Raw genomic sequence first — 21351 nt, forward strand, 5'->3', positions numbered from 1 at the left:
AAGTTCATATGCGAGTCAAGGCAGGTGAGCGAATACTTTTGGCAATATAGTGTATAATCATACTACAATACTTTCTGCAAGCCCTATTAAGTCACCCAAATGCTCTGCACTTTCTAAGGCTTCTGGCAAGGAACATACATACATACATACATACATACAGTACTCACTATAAATGTGATATTTCTACAAATTTACCCAAAATTCAGAGTGTTTAGAGTGTCGGGGGGTAATTTACAGCTTAAACAATTAAAAAAAAAAAAGCATTTGGGGGTGGCGTCCATGTATTGCGGATTTTAGTTTATCGCAGGTGGTTTTGGAGAGTAACCCCTGCAATAAACGGGGGATTATTGTATAATGTTAGTGAAAAAAAAGAGGGACAAAATGTAGGTAGTGACTACTTACACAGTGAAATATAACCAAGTGTGACAATCCTTCCTGAAAATAAAGAGTTTGAATGCTCATCTGTCTGAGCTAATATGGCTTTCATATCTCCTATCATCAATGTGTGTCCTGCTGTTTTCTCTTCAAAATTCGTGATCCACTTTTGCCCTGCTTTAATTCAATTCACTTCAATTCAATTTTATTTGTATAGTGCTTTTAACAATGAACATTGTCTAAAAGCAGCTTTATAGAACATAGGAAACAAAAATCATAGTATAGAAAGTCCTAGATGTTAGACAAAATCAGTCTACATCACAGTGTGATGTAGAATGTTAGTTTGTGTATTAATTAAGAGGTTGTTGTTGTCCTTGAAGTCCACATAGGGTTGCCAGCATTGCTTTGATATACCTAAGTCCTTACGAATCAGAATCCAGCTGAAGTTGGTCCATCTCTGGATGCCTCAGGATCCTCGCAGGGGTTGGCCTTTGTCTAGTGGAGCTGGCACAATCTCCAGATGCCTCAGGATGGGTAGAAAAAGGAACAGGTGGAAAGGAATTAGCGTAGCTGCTGTTTATAATATTAGCAGAACTAGATGATAATGTGCATTTGATCAGATGTACCGGAGTATGAGGTTATGGGAGGAATTATGTGTATGCCAGGCTAAAGAGATATGTCTTTAATCTACTTTTAAACTGGGAGACTGTGTCTGAGCCCCGAACACTGTCAGGAAGACTATTCCAAAGTTTAGGAGCTAAATACGAAAACGCTCTAGCCCCTTTTGTAGACTTTAATATTCTGGGAACTACCAGAAGTCCGGAGTTTTGTGATCTTACATGTCAAGGGCACATAATATTGCTCCTCTTTTTACAACCAGTGGATTCATACTGGCCCTTTATTCATCTACATCCTTATATCTTTGTGGTACCTTCATTTGTCTTCCACTTCTTGACATTTCCAATGCTGTCTGCTGTCACCGTTCTTTCCTGTTTTTCCTCTACGTATTCTCTGATGCAAGTCTCTCTGAAGCATCCTCTCTTAATTCAATGTATAGTGTACCTCTAACGTGTCTTCCTAACTTGTCTTCTTTCATCTCATTGTCCATCTCATGTTTTGTTATACAGTGTTTATCACTGCTCTCCCGTAGTGTGGATTGCATTGGACTGAAGCCCATTTCTGCCAGTTTTGATTAAACACACCCTGCAGAGATTTTCTTACTCATATATCTGACACAGTCTTTATCATGCAAAAAGCTCTCATTCAATTTTATATCACTTTTACTCACAAATTCTCTATCAGTATATTACAGAACTGCATATTTTATTCTATATTATATTCTACTTTAAACATTTTTATTTTGCATTATAAGCAATCATTAATATCAAACATTTTAAAAATGGGCATTACTTATTCCTATCACTGCATTTTTTCACAGCTTCTATTGTGAATCATTCTAATTCATGTTTGAGAAGACATGATGGGTAAGTGTCTGAGCAACAATTCTTTTCTTTGTAACTTATTTTACATTTATAACTAATGAGAATGTTTCTTGTGATACATGTACTAGCTCTGATCATTGCTGATCAATGCTGAGCTTGACTTACTTCAAGCATTAAGATACTTCAACAAAGCATGAACTCCCTTGATTTCAGTACCAAGTTTCCCAAGAAACCAACCCTACTGAGAGTGTTCAGTGGTTCAGACTACATTTACAAAAAAAAAAATTAATAAAAAAAAAAAAAAAAAAACAGTAGTGTTCAGTGATTCTCACAAGGTTTGCCAAACTAATACTGTTACTTCCCAAGATGCTCAAAGCATATTTATGCTTAACAGGGGCACTCAGACATCACAGCTCTTGTTGTGTAGAACCTTACACAATTAGATCACTAAACAGAGGTGGTGTCTTTACTGGAAATTGATAAGTTCAACAGAAATAGAAGATTATGTATGATCAAATATATTAACTCAATTATAATCCTGTATTCAATAAGTGAGTTTCTGTGTGTGTGATCTTGTGCTGGCCTTACTTAGAGATAACTCCCAGAACTGAGAGCCCTGGTGAGTCTCTGCAAAAACAGAGTTAGAAATCTTCAGAAAAAAGGAAACATCTGGTGCCAGCCAAACCCTGTGAATGTCATCAGTAATAACTGATAGTAGGCAAGGCTGATCCTGCTACGAAACCTGCAGAGTATAAGAAAGCGCAGAAGGGAGGGGGAGTTGTCTCCTCGGCAGTACAGTCCATGTGAACAGTGTTTTCTGAAGATACCATTGAGCTCAATAAAACATTTTTCTTTGCTTGACTCTGCTCTTTGTAATTGATTTTATGTTTACCTTAGGGAACAAAAATTCTTTGACATGTCTGAAACTGTTCATGATGTTTTCTTGCCTATTACACTTACACAAACTAATTGAGGCTCAAAAAACCCCTACACTATCAAACACAGTGTTGTGTCCTTTAATATTATTAATTATAATTTGCATGCGAACAAATACCATCCATCTGTTGGAAGATGAAACATTCCAACCAAGTTAATGGTTTAATATGTGAACAAAACAAAAGAGACATCTTCACAACACAGCCTCCTGATTTCAGCTGCCATTCTTCTCTTTGGTCCATAGTGGCATTAAATTCTTTAAGTGCTCAAAGTGCCCATAATAAAATCTAGGTATGTGGCTGGTTTCGAGTGCTGATCTCAATTTAGTGTAAAATAATTCATAGTCATTTATAGAACCACATAATGCTTTTTTTAATAAATACTAATAATTCTGCTTCATGGTTTGGTTGGTATTCCAAAACTCACATTTTATGAACATGATTTTAGGAGGAAAGCTATTCAGCATAAGACGCAGCACTTACGGACCACCAACTAATAAGTTAGTGTAAATACATACCCAAAATTTTGGGTGCAAGCTTAGCAGAGATGGAGGCATTTGCTTGAATCATAGAGAGGAAATTGAAAATTAAGATATATAATTATATAGAAAACATTACAGTCAATAATGTAAAGTTTATTTTAATCACATTCATAGCCAGAAGAACACTTTCACAATGGTAAACTGTTACAGCCCAGTCTAGGTTTTGGCTGCACAGAGCTTAGACTGGAGTCTATAATGAACCAACCTGCACAGACTGAACATACTGAATAGTGAATTCATACCTACATACCTCAGAGTTGTATACAGTAAACATGGCAGACAATAAAATTTGATTCACTAAGTCTAAGTCTTCCCTTATCATGTCTTTCTACTCCTTATCAGGCAGTGGAAATCATTGCAGATTCAGCGCATGAATAAAAAAAAATATATATACTGTGTGTATATAGTATGAGTTCTCCTTTCTATAAATCTTCTGATGCCTTTTAAAAGGTACTTTATTTTGTGTGAATGTACTTACGTAAATCTGTACAACACTTCACACATTGTGATCACCAATACATTTCTCCTTACTGTAAATAAGCTGGTGCTTTTTCAAACCACTTGAACAGGTAAAAGTCTTCCCACAGTGTGCACAGTAATATGGTTTCACTCCTGTGTGCAAGCGTGGTGAATTTTTAAAGCACTTAATTGTGTAAAACTATTCCCACAATGTGAGCATTGATATGGCTTCTCTCCTCTGTGAATGCGTTGGTGAATTTTTAATCCAATTGATTGTGTAAAACTCTTCCCACAGTGTGAGCACTGATATGGCTTCTCTCCTGTGTGAATGCGCTGGTGAGTTTTTAAAACCTTTAAACATTTAAAATTCTTCCCACAGTCTGAGCACTTATGCTGCTTATCTTCAGTGTGAATGAGCTGGTGGCTTTTTAAATGATGTGAATAAGCATAATTCTTTCCACAGTGTGAGCAGTAATATGGCTTCTCTCCTGTGTGAATGCGTTCATGAATTTTTAAAGTGCTTGAATGTCTAAAACTCTTCCCACAGTGTGAGCAGGGATATGGCTTCTGTCCTGTGTGAATGCTCTGGTGAATTTTTAAAGCACCTGACTGTGTGAAACTTTTCCCACAGTGTGAGCAATGATACGGCTTCTCTCCTGTGTGAATGTGTTCATGAAGTTTTGCATTACTTTTGTTCCTAAAACTCTTTCCACAGTGTGAGCAGCAATGAGGCTTCACTCCTGTGTGAATGTGCATGTGTTGTTTGAGAATACTTGGCTTGGAAAAACTCTTTCCACATTGTGAACAGCAAAATGGTTTCTCTCCCGTGTGAATGCGCATGTGTTGTTTGAGAATACTTGGCTTGGCAAAACTCTTCCCACACTGTGAGCAGTAGTGAATTGAACCCTTGCCCATTCTGCACAAATCCCTCTGTGTTGATTTCTAGTGTGAAAACAGCCAGACAATGACGTTTCACTCTGTAAGAGAACAGTAAACAAAACATCAATCTTATATTAGGTGCTAAACAAGCATCATGTGCTTTACTCATCAGTAACAGAAAACAAAAAGAGGCAAGTCATTAACAAGGCAAAAACATGCTGAACGGATGAGTTGCTATATAGAAGCAGCAGGTCAACATACAGCTCCTTCAACAACAGAGCTCCCTACAAGAGTCATGAAGAGTTTCAAGGTTATGTCTGGTTATTTATGTGTAGCATGGTTTCTGGCTATTTAGTGGCTCAATAGGTCTAATCTAACTTTGTTTCTTGTAGCAATACTATGCAATATATAATTAGTTTTTCTAATAACAATACAATCCAAAAACTGAATGTATGCTGCCAAACTAAAAATATCACAATCTGCCTTCTGCATCAAGACTACTGTTGCAAATATAATACTTAAAATTTTACTGAATGTAAAAAACATCCATTTTTTATTATTTTATCATTAAACAGTTATTTTATTTGAAAAGTATTACATGGAATCAGGCATATGTAATTATAATTTGAAAATAGACCATTTAATTCATGAGAATATACTGAAATTTATAATACAATAAATTAGTTATGCACATTTTATTCATCTACTTTTATCAAATAAAAAATAATTGTTGAATGCAAAGTCATAGTAATACACAGTGTGTATCTGAATTCAAATATGTTTGAAAAATGAATGAAAAAACTTACTAAGTTGAAATCCTTGTAATTTTATAGCAATCTCCTGTGTGGGGACCTCAACTAAAATGGCAGAGTGTCTCCTTTACATACACCTGAAGACAATGAGACAGTTCAACAATTGGCCATTTTACAGCCATTAGCCAACTATTACCACCCCATCATCTGAGTCTGGGGTGTGGCAGGTAAACATCTATAACCATCAGGTCAATTAAAGATATGCAATGTAACTGGGACGAGTGTTCCCATATCAGGGTATGGAGAGCAAAAAATTGAGAATCTAATATGTAACTCTGGGTGATTCTCGCAAAATCTTCATTTTAAAAATTTCAAACATAATGAAATTTAAAATTTTCAAAACATGAATCATGAAATTTTTAAAATATACTTAAATTAACTTGTTTTTTTTCCAGACATTACGAACAAAGTCTGGAGTATTTGTGAACATTAATTTAAAAACTTTTACTTACCATTCAACACCTTTTTGAACATAATTTCCAAAATAAGTCCTAAAAAAAAATAAAAAAATCTCATTACTGAAACACTGAAAACATCAGCACTGTCAGAAAAGCAAATACATTTTCACAGTTTTAAAAATGGATTATTAATAGTCATGCACAGTTACTTGAAGTTCTGAAATAATATTTAACAGTTTTTTAAATTTTTGTCTGATTTCTCTCATTACCGCAACACCGTCCACAATTTACAACCATTTTTTAAAAATATTTTGAAGAAAATCTGACATTTTTTAAAAATATTGTGACAAACCTGAAAGAACATAATTAAGATTCTGCAAATGCATTTAAAATCAAAGTACTATATTTCTATTAATTAAATTAACATCTAATAATCATCTGTTTCGGTAATGATATATAGGTTTCGGTAATGAGGTTAATTATTTCGGTAATGATAAGTATACTAATCTGAGATTTATACTGAGACTTGTATACTAGTCTGAGATAATGCAGAAAGAAACAGATATTTGCACAATCATGCATTCAAGTTCAAAACAGTTTTATTGTGTAGTGCTTCAAAAATACAAAAGCCAAAAATAAAAAAAAAAATAAGAAAAACATTAAAACAGGAATAAACAGAGCAACATTTCAACGTGTGCCTAAAAAAACATGAACCATTTTACCACTAAAAAACTAAAAAAAATGACCACTGTCTTTTTTTCTTTTCATATTCCTTCTTAGTCAGCTCTTCAGTTTTCTTTAATTTGCCTTTTTGTTTTTGATTCCTGGAAGGGGAAAGAAAGCATTACATTAAATTAGTCTCATAACATGGGAAAAAACATTTTATATATACACACATCATCATATAGTATAGACTTGATGCTTACTGTGTGTGTGTATACTCTCATGCACATTTCCTAACAGTGTAGGGTGTTTTTTGCTAATTACACCTGCTGTAACATCTCCAAACCTAACCAGCAGTTCTGGGTTTCTGTAGAATTTTTCCCTGAACTTTATGACCCTGGCCTTTGCTAAAGCTTTTTTTTCCTCACTTGCTGACTGTCTACAATCAAACAAATCATAAAGCAAAATATCAACATTTAGGAAATTTGAAATTAATATTAAATTCATAAGAGATATTTAAAGTTCTCTTTACCGCAACTGGCCTTAAATGGTTGCGGTGTATGAGAATGGTGTTGCAGAGGATGAGGTGCCTCAGGATGTTTTGCTAACAATAGAGAAGCCATGATGGTTTTACTAATTTTTTCTCAATGCATATAATTAGACCTTTAGACCAAAGTACATTTTCATAAAAAAATTGTAACTCTAAAAATTTTCGATATGTAGAAAACGTCCTGTTTCGGTAATGATAATCGTCGTGTTACCATTCTGACAGTAGAATATTTAACATTTAACTGGAGAGATATGAAAAGATGATCTTACCTGGTCACCATCTTGAAGTAACTGTCCCATGTGCTCCATCACTCATAATCAAGCTTTATTTAGTGTTTAAACAGTCCTCAAAAAGTGTTGCAGAGGATGAGAACATCAGGCATGGACACATCATTTTGCTACTTTTTTTCATTATTATTATACATGAATATTCAGTAAAAATTTTCTGTCATCTAGAATAATCTAGTAGAACATCCCTTTTTTTCTAATTTTTTTGTTAATTTGTTTAAATTAAACCATAACACATTCAGACTAGGGCTGTCAATCGATTAAAATATTTAATCGCGATTAATCGCATGATTGTCACGAGTTAACTTGTGATTAAAAATTTTAATAGTAATAAAGTAGTAAATTTTAGTTCTATTTCTTTTCCGCTTCCTGTGAGCGCCGCAGCAGTCTTACACGATAATAACACGTTAACTTCCCCAGCCCTAATTCAGGCACAGCCGGACGCGTTGCGATAATGAGAATTTCAGCAGTAAAATAGAAAAATAATTCATTCTCATGTTGAAATTACACATTGTGCAAGGTAGAGAACAGTATTGTCTTTATTCTGAAGCTTTTTTATATTACTAAATTACACATTTTATATTTAAAATCAATGGTGGTCGCACCAATCATGCCGTGGTGTTTCAATGGTTTCATGAGAATAACCCCTCTACATGTATAAGACTTACACAAATTCTGATACATTGCTGTTTCATAATTTATGAAATGGAGCAGGATTAAAAAAGGAGAAACCAGTAAACCCAATACACAACACATATTTGCACAATGCTATTATCATTTGAAGACAGCCCATTTTATTCATTAAAATATTCTTTTTTTTTATATTTGATACACTATATTGCCAAAAGTTTCACTGAAATCACTGAATTCACGTGTTGTTTTTCAGCGGTTGGGCTTGGCCCCTTAGTTACAGTAAAAGGAACTTTTAATGCTTCAGCAGTCTCCACTCAAATTCATCCCAAAGGTGTTCTATCGGGTCAGGACTCAGCAGGCCAGTCAAGTTCCTCCACACCAAACTTGCTCATCCATGTTCATCCATCTTGATGTTGGAACAGGAAGGGGTCATCCCCAAACTGTTCCCACAAAGCTAGGAGCATGAATTTGTCCAAAATGTCTTGGTATGGTGAAGCATTAAGAGTTCCTTTCACAACTGAATTCAAGGATTTGGAGGGGTGTCCCAAAACTTTAGGAAATATACCCAGCCAACATGTATATGTGGGCCCCATATGGGCTGTATCCAGGGGGCATGGGCTCCAAGTGGGCATGGGCTGAAAATGCACAATTTATGTGGGTCCCATGTAGGATCTAAGTGGGCAAAATTATTTCACACCTAAAATACATCTTTATACCTTTAATCGTTTTGAAATAATTAAATGTGGTTACTAATCACTTTAAAACAATGAATATCAGATTTTTGATATAGCTACTTTTTAAATTAAAATGTATTATTTTCCATTGTGTTCCATTGTATATTTAAATTATTTTAGTTTATTTTGTTTCTTTGTTTGAATGTTCAGCATTACAGTGTTCACTTGCCTGTGCATGTATCAAAATGTATTTAACTGGGAATGAGGGGAAATCGGAAAGGAAGGCATTTAAATGGGTCTCACTGGACCTACCTGTTCAATAAGACCTACTCACTAACTGACAACACCTTCCGCTTGACAAAGTAGTCCTACTGCTTTGAATGTTTCCTTACAAATTTCTTCTTATAACATTATATAATAATATCATGTATCATGTGATCTTAGTTGAAAATAAGCGGAAATTTAAAATGACAACTGTGAAGATTTTAAATATTCGAAGTAGAGGAAATCTCACCATGGCATAAGGATACAGTTTCTTCCAAACACAGTGACTGACAGGCGGGAGGGAGATCACTTCATCTGTTGAAGGCGGCTGAAGGACGTGGAGCGAAATAAGCAGGTAAATGCATATTTTCTAAAGATATCTTTATTATCTGTGGTCTCAAGCATCGGGAACTTTGTTTTGACAGTTTAAATGATCTTTAAAATGACTTAACCACTAAACTAATGTTAATAACTTTTCTGTGGGGGGTTGGAGAGAAGCGTAAAACAGTTATAATCACTTAAGTGTGTGTGAGGATTAAAATATGGTTATATGTGTTGATAGTAATGTGTAGAGGTTTTTGTTTCCTGACTTTGAACACATTTGTGTTTATTTTATGCTTTCCTTGTGCATTTTGTGGCTGTGTAAGTTTAGCCGCCATTTTTTCACCCGAGGTAAATTTGACTTTACCGTACAGCCAGCTGCTGATGAATAACGAATGGAGCGCCAATTTCAAATAATTAGCATAATTGTGAATTCTGAGGTATCCGATCAGGCATCTAGAAAAGTAAAGTGCTGCTTTGAGAGGCGAGGTCATTTACGGTGAATTTGAAACAGTTCTGAGACCAGGCCAGGAGTGGTCATTAGGTCAACTAGGAGAATTCCCGGTGGTCAGCTCTGTCCTGCTCATAACAGGGCAGCGACTCGCCAGATTTTTTCCACACACACAATGTATATGTGTTTAAGTTAGTGTGTGAGACTGACCTTTTACCCTGTAAGTAGATTTTCATAATTAATATCACTGAGTACTTGAATGTACAATGATACTGTAACAGGGACACCAAAAATAAAGTGTTACCAAAGTATGCAGCTGGACATTTCAGATGTTAATGTGCATTTGATTTTACAGGTGGACTGAAAAAGAACACAATGACTGAAGATGCAGAAAAGGCTCTCCAAATGGTTCACTGGGGCAAGAGACAGGGGTGGAAAGAGGGCCATTAGAGCACAGCAGGAGAGAAGACATTCTCCAGGAGTGTGATGAGTTGTTTGAGTCCAAATGTTTTGATACTGTAATGTTCAACAGGTTTATTTATTTCTTTATTTATTTTGTACTTCTACATTTTTAGTGTAGTTCAATTAAAAGAGCACTGATGTTTCTAAAAAGGGGCAGTTCACCCAAAAATGAACATTCTGTCATCACTGACTCACCCTCATGTCTTTCCAAACCCCGAAGACTTTCGTTCATCTTTGGATCACAAATTAAGATTTTTTTAATGATATCTGCAAAATTTATGTCCCTCTGTTGAAAGTTTACTTCCCCCAAATTCTGATGCTTCAGAATATTTGTAAAGAGATCAGAAATAAATCAAAATATGAAAAGTCATTATGACTTTATATGATGAACAGATCTAATTTAGGCTTTTATTCACATATAAACATCGATCAGCCAACAATGTTTACAACATTCAGTTTTGGTAAATAGAAGCACAAACATGCTTGATTCTGTTTATATTAGTTGTTTAGCATTAATATGTGAATAAAACCTTAATTAAATCTATCAGATAAAGCGATCATGTCTTTTCAGAGGACTGTGATTAAACTTCTTGATTCATATGAATTTATTTTACAACCTTTTGATGATTTTTTTTTTTGAAGTGTCCAAGTTTTGGGGAAATAGATTTAACAGAAGGACTGAAATCTCAGATTTCATTAAAAATGTCTTCATTTGTGTTCTGAAAATAAATTAACTTCTTATGGGTTTGGAGCGACATGCAGGTGAGATGATGACAGAATTTTCATTTTTGGAAAAATATCACTAACCTTTTGACTGTTTATTTTTTTCCCCCAAATGTTATGTACCATTGGTTACATAAGACCAGATACTGTTAGAGTATTACCCTTGAGTTTTACTGTTAATGATGTTCAACAGTTTACAAACGCCTAAAAATTTTGATTGAATGTATCAGATAATAAAGATGATAAAGTATTTGATATACAGAACCTTTACAGCATTTTGATTTCTGATTTTTAAAATTTCACCGTTTTCATGTTTTTTCTTTATAGGCTCGTACATTTAGACATGTACCAAAGTAAAATCCTAATGTAGCTTTTATCACTTAATAAAAAAATATGTTTGGGATAGCACCAGAATGTAAAAACAGGTAAATTAAAAATGAGTTAAGCACAAAACTGTTTGAATATAAATAATTATACTGTCCATGTGAGATGCCTCAAAACACACACACAACCCCCCATGTGGGGCCAGTCCAGTACCCACTGATAAACCTATAATGGGCCCTTGTATATAACACATGGGCTTCACAAAGTGGGACCAATATGGGCCTCATGTAGGTTGCCCAGTTGGGCCCCACATTTGCCCCAGTCAGAATATACGTGGGATTCATATGGGCTAATTTAGATTGGGCCCATGTGGAACCCGCAGACAAACCCATCTAGGACCCATGTTTCAAGCCCATAAACCTTGCAATGTTGGCTGGGTAGCGTATATTCAATAAATTAGTTGTGCATGTCTTTTTCATCAAACAAAGAAAACATTGTCAATTCAAATTTTGTATTCATTTAAAGTCTAATGCATTACTTATTTATAGAAAGTATACTTACCAAGTTGAAATGATTTTTTTTTAAATCCCAGTAATCTCAAAGCAGAATCCTCAGTGAGTACACCAGTGTCTCTTTTAAGTACACCTAAGGAAAAAACACAGTTCAACAACAGGCCATTTCACAGCAATTAGCCAACTATTAGCAACTCATCATCTGTATCTAGGGTGTGGTAGGTGAACATCTAGAACCAATTAAAAATATGCAAAGTGACTTGATGGATTGTTCCATATCAGGGTATGGAGAGCATGATTATTCCATTATATTTAAATATATAAGATTAATACAAAAATGTCATAGGATTATAAGAGGACAAACTAGTAAGAGTTAGTAGTAACATGTTTATGGCAGAAATAAAACAGAGAAAATACTGTAACATTTACCGAAAATAAAAAATATTGCTGCACAAATTGAACCTAAAACTTACCAGCATATCTGGAACTAAAATGAGACATATTTCTAAATTCAACAATTAAGATTTGTGCAGGTAATGAGTTTTATTCTTCCATAATAGTTTAAATATCATGGAGTTAAATGATTTGATTACTTTTGATGAAGTATAAAGGGAATGACAGATAAATAAGCTTCGATGAACCTTCTGTTTTAGACAATAAGATTTGACCCAATAAGGATAAATCACGTGTAATCCAATGATTCAATGATTTTTGAACAGCTTTTATTTTAGGAGTAAGATTTAAGCTCTCTAAATTCAACAACTGTGAATGAATTTCTTTGAAGCTTTCACTACTTTTCATTAAATGTCAATAAGATTTTAAAAGTAAAGCTTGGTGTTTTAGAGAAGCAGTCCCAGTCAGAGACTTTTTCAATTCTTTGTCCATGCTTTTTATTACTAGTGGCCAAAAAGTGGAATTTCTATCTCTTTTCTGTAATGTCGGTGTTAAATAATCAGCTGTTAATGATTCATATAAATAAACGTAGCTTATTTAAACTTACACATTACTGCACAGAGTTAAATTAGTAAAGTAGATGTTTCTTTTCTCTTCTAATCTAAGATAAGCTTAGTAACAGTGTGTGTAATCACCTCCAGGAGCTCTTCAAACAATTCCACTGCTGCTTGCTCCTCGTTGTCCAAATCAAGCTCCTAAGAGTAAAACGCAGACAACATGCAGATATCCTCAAATCGCAAAGCGAGCTCCCTGAAGCATTAGAGGACGATTGAAAGCGTATTTCGTTACACTTCCGTCAAATCAACCATTTGTTCATGTTCATTTTGAACCAATCCTTCATATGACTCGGGAACAACAACTAAGTTTCCCGCACAGAACCGACAGGATGTCGTGCATGCGCGGTAAATACAAAAGGAACGAATCGTATTTTATATTTACTGCGCATGCGCAACATCCTATCGGTTCTGTGCGGGAAACTTAGGCCTAGTCCACACGTACACGTAAGGGTATTTCGTTACACTTCTGTCAAGTCAACTATTTCTTCATGTTCATTTTGAACGAATCTTTCATATGACTCGGGAACAACGATATGTATATATACAGCTCTGGAAAAAAATGAGACCACTGCCCAATCTCCAGATTTGAACCCTATTGAAAACCTCTGGAATGTCATCAAGAGGAAGATGGATGGTCACAAACCATCAAGCAAAGCTGAGGTGTTTGCTTTTTTGCAAAAAGAGTGGTATAAAGTTACCCAACAGCAATGTGATAAACTGTTGGAGAGCATGGAGCCAAAACGCACACACAACGGGGTTATTCCACCAAATACTGATTTCTAAATGTTACTTAGCCAAAGCATTAACACAATTTGTTTACAAATTATTTGCACTTTGTTTATTTGAGTTATCAAAGCTCTGCAAATACTGCGTGATCTTGGGTTATTTTGATGTGTTGTCATTTCCTTTAAATATTCACTCTAAATAACAATAGTTATATTTTGAATTTAGGAGAAATATTGTCAGCAGCAATGTGAAAAACTGGTGGAGATCATGGAGCCAAAACGCATACAAATCAGGGTTATTCCACCAAATACTGATTTCTAAAAGTTATTTAGCCATGTTGGGTTATTTTGATGTGTTGTCATTTCCTTTAAATATACACTCTAAATAACAATACTTATATTTTGAATTTAGGAGAAATATTGTCAACAGTTCACAAAAAATGAAACAAAACTGTTAATCTCACCAATACATGCACATGTCAGAGTTAGAAATAATGATTTTGATGGAAATGATGAATGTTTTCTTCAAACTTTGCATAAAAAAACAACTTTTGCAGCAATTACAGCCTGGGCATTCTAGCTATCAATTCAGGATTGATGAAGAATACTGTTTGTTGATAGTTAAATCCATGCCTCAGAGAATTCAAGCTGTTATAAAAGCCAGAGGTGGTGCAGCAAAGTACTAGTGGTGTTTTTGTTTGGTGATTCCATAATATTTTCCTCAGAATTGAGTGATTCCATATTTCTTTCATCTGTTTGATCTGTAAAAACAGTTGCAATTGACCACAATTTTCTTTCTTTTTTATTTTTGTAAGTGTTTCATAAAGCCAGGAGGTTAAATGAAAATAGTTTTGTGTCTGTGATTGTTTTTGTTTTCTACACAATTAAACAATTGAATGAATATCTTCCATGAGTGGTGATTCCATACTTTTTGCCAGGGGTTGTAATCTGATGAGATTTCACCCCATGCTTCCTGGAGCATCTCCCACAAGATGGATTGGCTGATGGAGTCTTCCTCCCTAGCTGAAATCAAGCTGAAATTTGAAAGTGATCCCAAACTTTGGAACATTAATGTATATATGCATATACATGCACAAATATAAAGAGACATTAAAAAAGCAGGGATTTAGAATTGTGAGTATATTTTTCTAGCCATTCTACTCATCTTATCTATACATTTTAAGGACTGGAAGTATTTAACTAGGTTACACATAAACAAGGTGAAGGAGGGAATTTTTCCTTGCCACTTACAGCTATGAATATTATATTTACCCAAGATTAATACAAGATTACCTGCTATGCTGTAACATAGAAGGGTTTTTTAAAGAAAAAATTATTAGTGTAAAATACAAATTTTAAATTTGTACTTAAGTAAACTTTTCTGGGCAAGTGAATACGTTATTTAAAACAGTACACAGTAAACATAGCAGACAATAAAATTTGATTCACTAAATCTTATAAGTCTATCATGTCTTCCTACTCCTTATCAGGCAGTGGAAAGTCTTTACAATCATCATTGCAGATTCAGCGCATGAATAAAAAAATATATATACTGTGTGTATATAGTATGAGTTCTTCTTTTCTATAACTGTTCTGATGCCTTTTAAAACATACTTTATTTTGCGTGAATGTACTTACTTAAATCTGTGATCAGCAATACATTTCTCCCTATTGTAAATAAGCTGGTGCTTTTTCAAAATCACCAGAACAAGTAAAAGTCTTCCCATAGTGTGTACAGTAATATGGTTTCACTCCTGTGTGGAAGCGTTGGTGAATTTTTAAAGCACTAGATAGTGTAAAACTCTTCCCACAGTGTGAGCAGTGATACGGCTTCTCTCCTGTGGGAATGCGCTGGTGAATTTTTAAAACCTTTAAATATTTAAAACTCTTCCCACAGTGTGAGCACTTATGTTGCTTATCTTCAGTGTGAATGAGCTGGTGGCTTTTTAAATGATGCGACTGTGCAAAATTCTTTCCACAGTGCGAGCAACAATATGGCTTCTCTCCTGTGTGAATGCGTTGGTGAATTTTTAATGTTTTTGATTGTGTAAAACACTTTCCACAATATGAACAGTAATAGGGCTTCTCTCCTATGTGAATGAGCTGGTGAGTTTTTAAATCCTTTAAACATTTAAAACTCTTCTCACAGTGTGAGCATTGATATGGCTTTTCACCTGTGTGAATGCACTGGTGAATTTTTAATGTTTTTGATTCTGGAAAACTCTTCCCACATTGTGAGCAACGATATGGCTTCTCTCCTGTGTGAATGCGTTGGTGAATTTTTAATGTTTTTGATTGTGTAAAACTCTTCCCACAGTCTGAGCAGTGATATGGCTTCTCTCCTGTGTGAATGCGTTCATGAAGTTTTACATGAATTTTTTCCCTAAAACTCTTTCCACAGTGTGAGCAGCAATGAGGCTGCACTCCTATGTCAATGTGCATGTGTTGTTTGAGAATACTTGGCTTGGCAAAACTCTTTCCACATTGTGAACAGCAAAATGGTTTCTCTCCTGTGTGAATGCGCATGTGTTGTTTGAGATTTCTCAGTCTGGCAAAACTCTTCCCACACTGTGAGCAGTAGTGAATTCTGTCCTTGTCCATTCTGCACAAATCCCTCTGTTTTGATTTCTAGTGTGAAAACAGCCAGACAATGACGTTTCACTGTAAGAGAACAGTAAACAAAACATCAATCTTAGATTATTAGGTGCTAAACAAGCATCATGTGCTTTATTCAGCAGTAACAGAAATAGAAAATGAAAAGAGGCAAGTCATTAACAAGGCAAAAACATGCTGAAGGGTTGAGTTGCTATATAGAAGCAGCAGGTAAACATACAGCTCCTTCAACAATAGATCTCCCTACAAGAGTCATGGAGAAGAGTTTCAAGGTTATGTCTGGTTATTTATGTGCAGCATGGTTTCTGGCTATTTAGTGGCTCGATAGGTCTAATCTAACTTTACTATGTAATACTACGCAATATATAATTACTTTTTCTAATAACAATACAATCCAAAAACTGAATGTAAGCTGCCAAACTAAAAATATTACGATCTACCTTCTGCATCAAGACTATTGTTGCAAATATAATACTTAAAAGTAACATAATACTTAATATTTTACGGAATCTAAAAAAAACAACCATTTTTATTATTTTATCATTAAACAGTTATTTCATTTTAAAAGTATTACATGGAATTTGGCATATGCAATTATAATTTGAAGACAGACCATTTAATTCATGAGAATATACTGAAATTTATATACAATAAATTAGTTATGCACATTTTATTCATCTATTCATCTAAGTGATTATTATTGTGAATGTGTCTTCCTTTTATAAATGCTGAATGAGTTTCATCAATTATTTTAAAAAGTCCAGTCCTTAATCTATTAGCATAAACAAGTGCAAAAAGCTAATAATCACAATAAAGAAGTGCAATAGGTTTTCAATTGTCCAAGGACATTTTATCTTTGTTTGGTTTGGGTATCAGCGTAATTATACCTTTTTTCATTGTTGGTGACAAAACAGAATTATTAATACACTGCTTAAAAGCATCATATATAAGATCTTTAATATCGGCCCAAAAGAATTTATAGAACTCTGTCGTGGGGCCACCTGGACCTAGTGATATTCCGCTAGGCATTTGAGAAATAGCAAGCTAAGTAGAGATGGAGGTATTTGCTTGAATCATAGAGAAGAAATGGAAAATCATGCTATATAATTATATAGAAAACATTACAGTCAATAATGTAAAGATTACTTTAAATCACATTCACAGCCAGAACACCACTTTTACAATGGTAAACTGTTACAGCCCAGTCTAGGTTTTGGCTGCACAGAGTAAGGGAGTCTATAATGAACCAACCTGCACTGAACATACTGAATAGTGAGTTCATACCTACACTCTGAGAGTTGTAACATAGAAGGATTTTTTTAAGAAAAAATTATTAATGTAAAATACAAAAATTGGATTTGTTCTTAAGTAAACTTTTGAAGTGAATACATGTGTTACTTAAAACAGTATACAGTAAACATGGCAGACAATAAAATTTGATTTATATTGCATGATATATAAAAAAAATATATATTGTGTGTATATAGTACGAATTCTCCTTTCCATAAGTGTTCTGATGCCTTTTAAAACGTACTTTATTTTGTGTAAATGTACTTACTTAAATCTGAGTCCGGGGTTTGGCAGGTGAACATCTACAACCATCAGGTCAATTAAAAATATGCAATGTAAATGGGAGGATTGTTCCCATATCAGGGTATGGAGAGCAAAAAATTGGGAATATACATGTAGAGTTACATATTATAAGACTTACACAAATTCTGATACACTGCTGTTTCATAATTTATGAAATGGAGCAGGATTAAAAAAGGAGAAACTAGTAAACCCAATACACAACACATATTTGCACAATGCTATTATAATTTGAAGACAGCACATTTTATTCATTAAAATATTCTTTTTTTATATTTGATACACTATATTGCCAAAGGTTTTGGGACATTCCTACAAATCATTGAATTCATGTGTTGTTTTTCAGGGGTTGGGCTTGGCCCCTTAGTTCCAGTGCAAGGAACTCTTAATGCTTCAGCAGTCTCCACTCAAATTCATCCTACAGTCCATTCATCCCACAATTCATATCGGGTTGAGGTCAGGACTCTGTGCAGGCCAGTCAAGTTCCTCCACACCAAATTCGTTCATCCATGTCTAGATGTTGGAACAGGAAGGGGTCATCCCCAAACTGTTCCCACAAAGCTAGGAGCATGAATTTGTCCAAAATGTCTTGGTATGGTGAAGCATTAAGAGTTCCTTTCACAGGCCAAACCCTATCCCTGAAAAACAAGAATTGAATTCAATGATTTGGAGGGGTGTCCCAAAACTTTAGGAAATATAGTGTATATTCAATAAATTACTTGTGCATGTCTTTTTCATCAAACAAAGAAAACATTGTCAATTCAAATTTTGTATTCATTTAAAGTCTAATGCATTTATTTATTTATAGAAAGTATACTTACCATGTTAAAATTATCCTCTTTTTTTTAAATCCCAGTAATCTCAAAGCAGAATCCTCAGTGAGCACACCTAAGGAAAAACACAGTTCAACAACAGGTCATTTCACAGCCATTAGCCAACTATTAGTAACTCATCATCTGTAACAACCCATGCAACCCATGCAAATCAGGGTTATTGCACCAAATACTGATTTCTAAATGTTAATTAGCCAAAGCATTAACACAATATGTTTACAAATTATTTGCATTTTGTTTTATTTGAGTTAAAGCAAATACGCATGATCTTGGGTTATTTTGATGTGTTGTCATTTCCTTTAAATATACAATCTAAATAACAATAGTTATATTTTGAATTTAGGAGAAATATTGTCAGCAGTTCACAAAAATAAAACAAAACTGTTCATCTCACCAATACATGCACCTGTATGAAAAAAACATAAGAAACTTGTCTTTCATTTTTTTCAGGATCTGTAAATATATACACATATATATAATTATATACGTGTATACATACACTATATTGCCAAAAGTATTCGCTCACCTGCCTTGACTCGCATATGAACTTAAGTGACATCCCATTCCTAAACCATAGGTTTCAATATGACGTCGGTCCACCCTTTGCAGCTATAACAGCTTCAACTCTTCTGGGAAGGCTGTCCACAAGGTTTAGGAGTGTGTTTATGGGAATTTTTGACCATTCTTCCAGAAGCGCATTTGTGAGGTCACACACTGATGTTGGACGAGAAGGCCTGGCTCTCAGTCTCCGCTCTAATTCATCCCAAAGGTGTTCTATCGGGTTGAGGTCAGGACTCTGTGCAGGCCAGTCAAGTTCATCCACACCAGACTCTGTCATCCATGTCTTTATGGACCTTGCTTTGTGCACTGGTGCACAGTCATGTTGGAAGAGGAAGGGGCCAGCTCCAAACTGTTCCCACAAAGTTGGGAGCATGGAATTGTCCAAAATGTCTTGGTATGCTGAAGCATTCAGAGTTCCTTTCACTGGAACTAAGGGACCAAGCCCAGCTCCTGAAAAACAACCCCACACCATAATCCCCCCTCCACCAAACTTTACACTTGGCACAATGCAGTCAGACAAGTACCGTTCTCCTGCCAACCGCCGAACCCAGACTCGTCCATCAGATTGCCAGATGGAGAAGCACGATTTGTCACTCCAGAGAACGCGTCTCCACTGCTCTAGAGTCCAGTGGCGGCGTGCTTTACACCACTGCATCCGACGCTTTGCATTGCACTTGGTGATGTTTGGCTTGGATGCAGCTGCTCGGCCATGGAAACCCATTCCATGAAGCTCTCTGCGCACTGTTCTTGAGCTAATCTGAAGGCCACATGAAGTTTGGAGGTCTGTAGCGATTGACTCTGCAGAAAGTTGGCGACCTCTTCGCACTATGCGCCTCAGCATCCTCTGACCCCGCTCCGTCAGTTTACGTGGCCTACCACTTCGTGGCTGAGTTGCTGTCGTTCCCAAACACTTCCACGTTCTTATAATACAGTTGACAGTCGACTGTGGAATATTTAGGAGCGAGGAAATTTCACGACTGGATTTGTTGCACAGGTGGCATCCTATCACAGTTCCATGCTGGAATTCACTGAGCTCCTGAGAGCGACCCATTCTTTCACAAATGTTTGTAAAAACAGTCTGCATGCCTAGGTGCTTGATTTTATACACCTGTGGCCATGGAAGTGATTGGAACACCTGATTCGGATTATTTGGATTATATATATATTATATATATATATATATATATACATACTGTGGGAGATAATTTTGTAAATGAGAATATATGTACAAGGTATGTGTGAAATAATCAGGGGGACAGCAGGAGTGAGTTCTCAGGTAAGGTTTATTCGTTAGGTCGTTTGAGCTTAAGAACAATATAAGGTTTAACACGGCATGTTGGCCTGTCACGGGCCTTGCACACAGGCTGCAAGGGCTTTGAAGAACAAGTAGTTGTATCAATGATGTCAGTCTGGCAGGCTTTCTCTGCGGTACCAGGCTTTCCAAACTTGGACCAATCAATGGCAGAGACGCACCCTAGATTGTTATGGTCAATCTTCACTCCACTGGTACCTTGAGCGGCAGTGAGCTCATCATGAAGTAAACGCAGCGCGTGTTGGATGGCAATGGTGGTACCAGGCGAAATATCTAGAGTACATACGTAGAAGACAGCGGATAAATCAGAAAATCCGTGAGGTGTAAAAGTTAATAAAAGAAAGGGCCCCTGAAGAACTGAGAACTTACCCATGCTGTTTCCTGAAGAAGAATAAGGTATTGGCGAGAGTGAGGCCAAAGACAATCCCACTGGTGGGGGCGGAAACGCCCAATTTTTAATATAATGATTCAGGAAAGTTTAATTATAATGGTATTCGAAAAGTTGTAAATTCAAAGATAATGGTGTAAAAAAAGAATCTAAAAGGTCTAAAAAAGAAAGAGGGGTGGGATTGTCTAGGCAAAGAACCAGTGACGTGTTGCATTGGGAAGATAAGGGAAATGTATATAAAGGCTGTAGTTGGAGTTCCCCGAAGAGAGGTTGTTGGGACGTTCATGCGTGAGCATCTCAATTCTTGTGTCAGCGCTGATTACAAAATAAAATCTCTTATCTGCATTCATCTAGTCTGCTTGATTGGCTTATTTAGTTTTGAGGCCTTACTAACTATGAGTCTCACTTAGACTGAGCTGTCGGGTCAGTGTGGAGCTGGAGTCAGATTTTAGTAGTGAGTACAGTAGATTTTATTCCACAATACACACACACACACACACACACTGGGGCCATCTATATATATATATATATATATATATATATATATATATATATATATATATATATATATATATATGTGTATATATATATATATGCCCACCCAACCCCAGCC

The 21351-nt window shown here is 35.4% G+C and overlaps 1 protein-coding gene and 1 pseudogene across 1 annotated transcript; both read right to left on the reverse strand.

Moving 5' to 3' along the window:
• Positions 1 to 3403: 3403 nt before the first annotated feature.
• Positions 3404 to 13041, reverse strand: LOC131351421 (zinc finger protein 239-like; annotated as a pseudogene).
• Positions 13042 to 14332: 1291 nt separating this feature from the next.
• LOC131351416 (zinc finger protein 239-like) lies at positions 14333 to 16120 on the reverse strand. Its single transcript, XM_058386862.1, has one exon. It carries the CDS (start codon positions 16040 to 16042, stop codon positions 15110 to 15112), a length of 933 nt encoding a protein of 310 aa, XP_058242845.1. The 5' UTR covers positions 16043 to 16120; the 3' UTR covers positions 14333 to 15109.
• Between the last annotated feature and the right edge of the window lie 5231 nt (positions 16121 to 21351).

This window comes from Hemibagrus wyckioides, linkage group LG03 (genome assembly GCF_019097595.1).
Source record: "Hemibagrus wyckioides isolate EC202008001 linkage group LG03, SWU_Hwy_1.0, whole genome shotgun sequence".
Classification (NCBI taxonomy): Eukaryota; Metazoa; Chordata; class Actinopteri; order Siluriformes; family Bagridae; genus Hemibagrus; species Hemibagrus wyckioides.

What these genes read in the sequence shown, in the direction of transcription:
- LOC131351416 (XM_058386862.1), bottom strand. Translation starts at nt 16,042, where the DNA reads ATGGACAAGGACAGAATTCACTACTGCTCACAGTGTGGGAAGAGTTTT.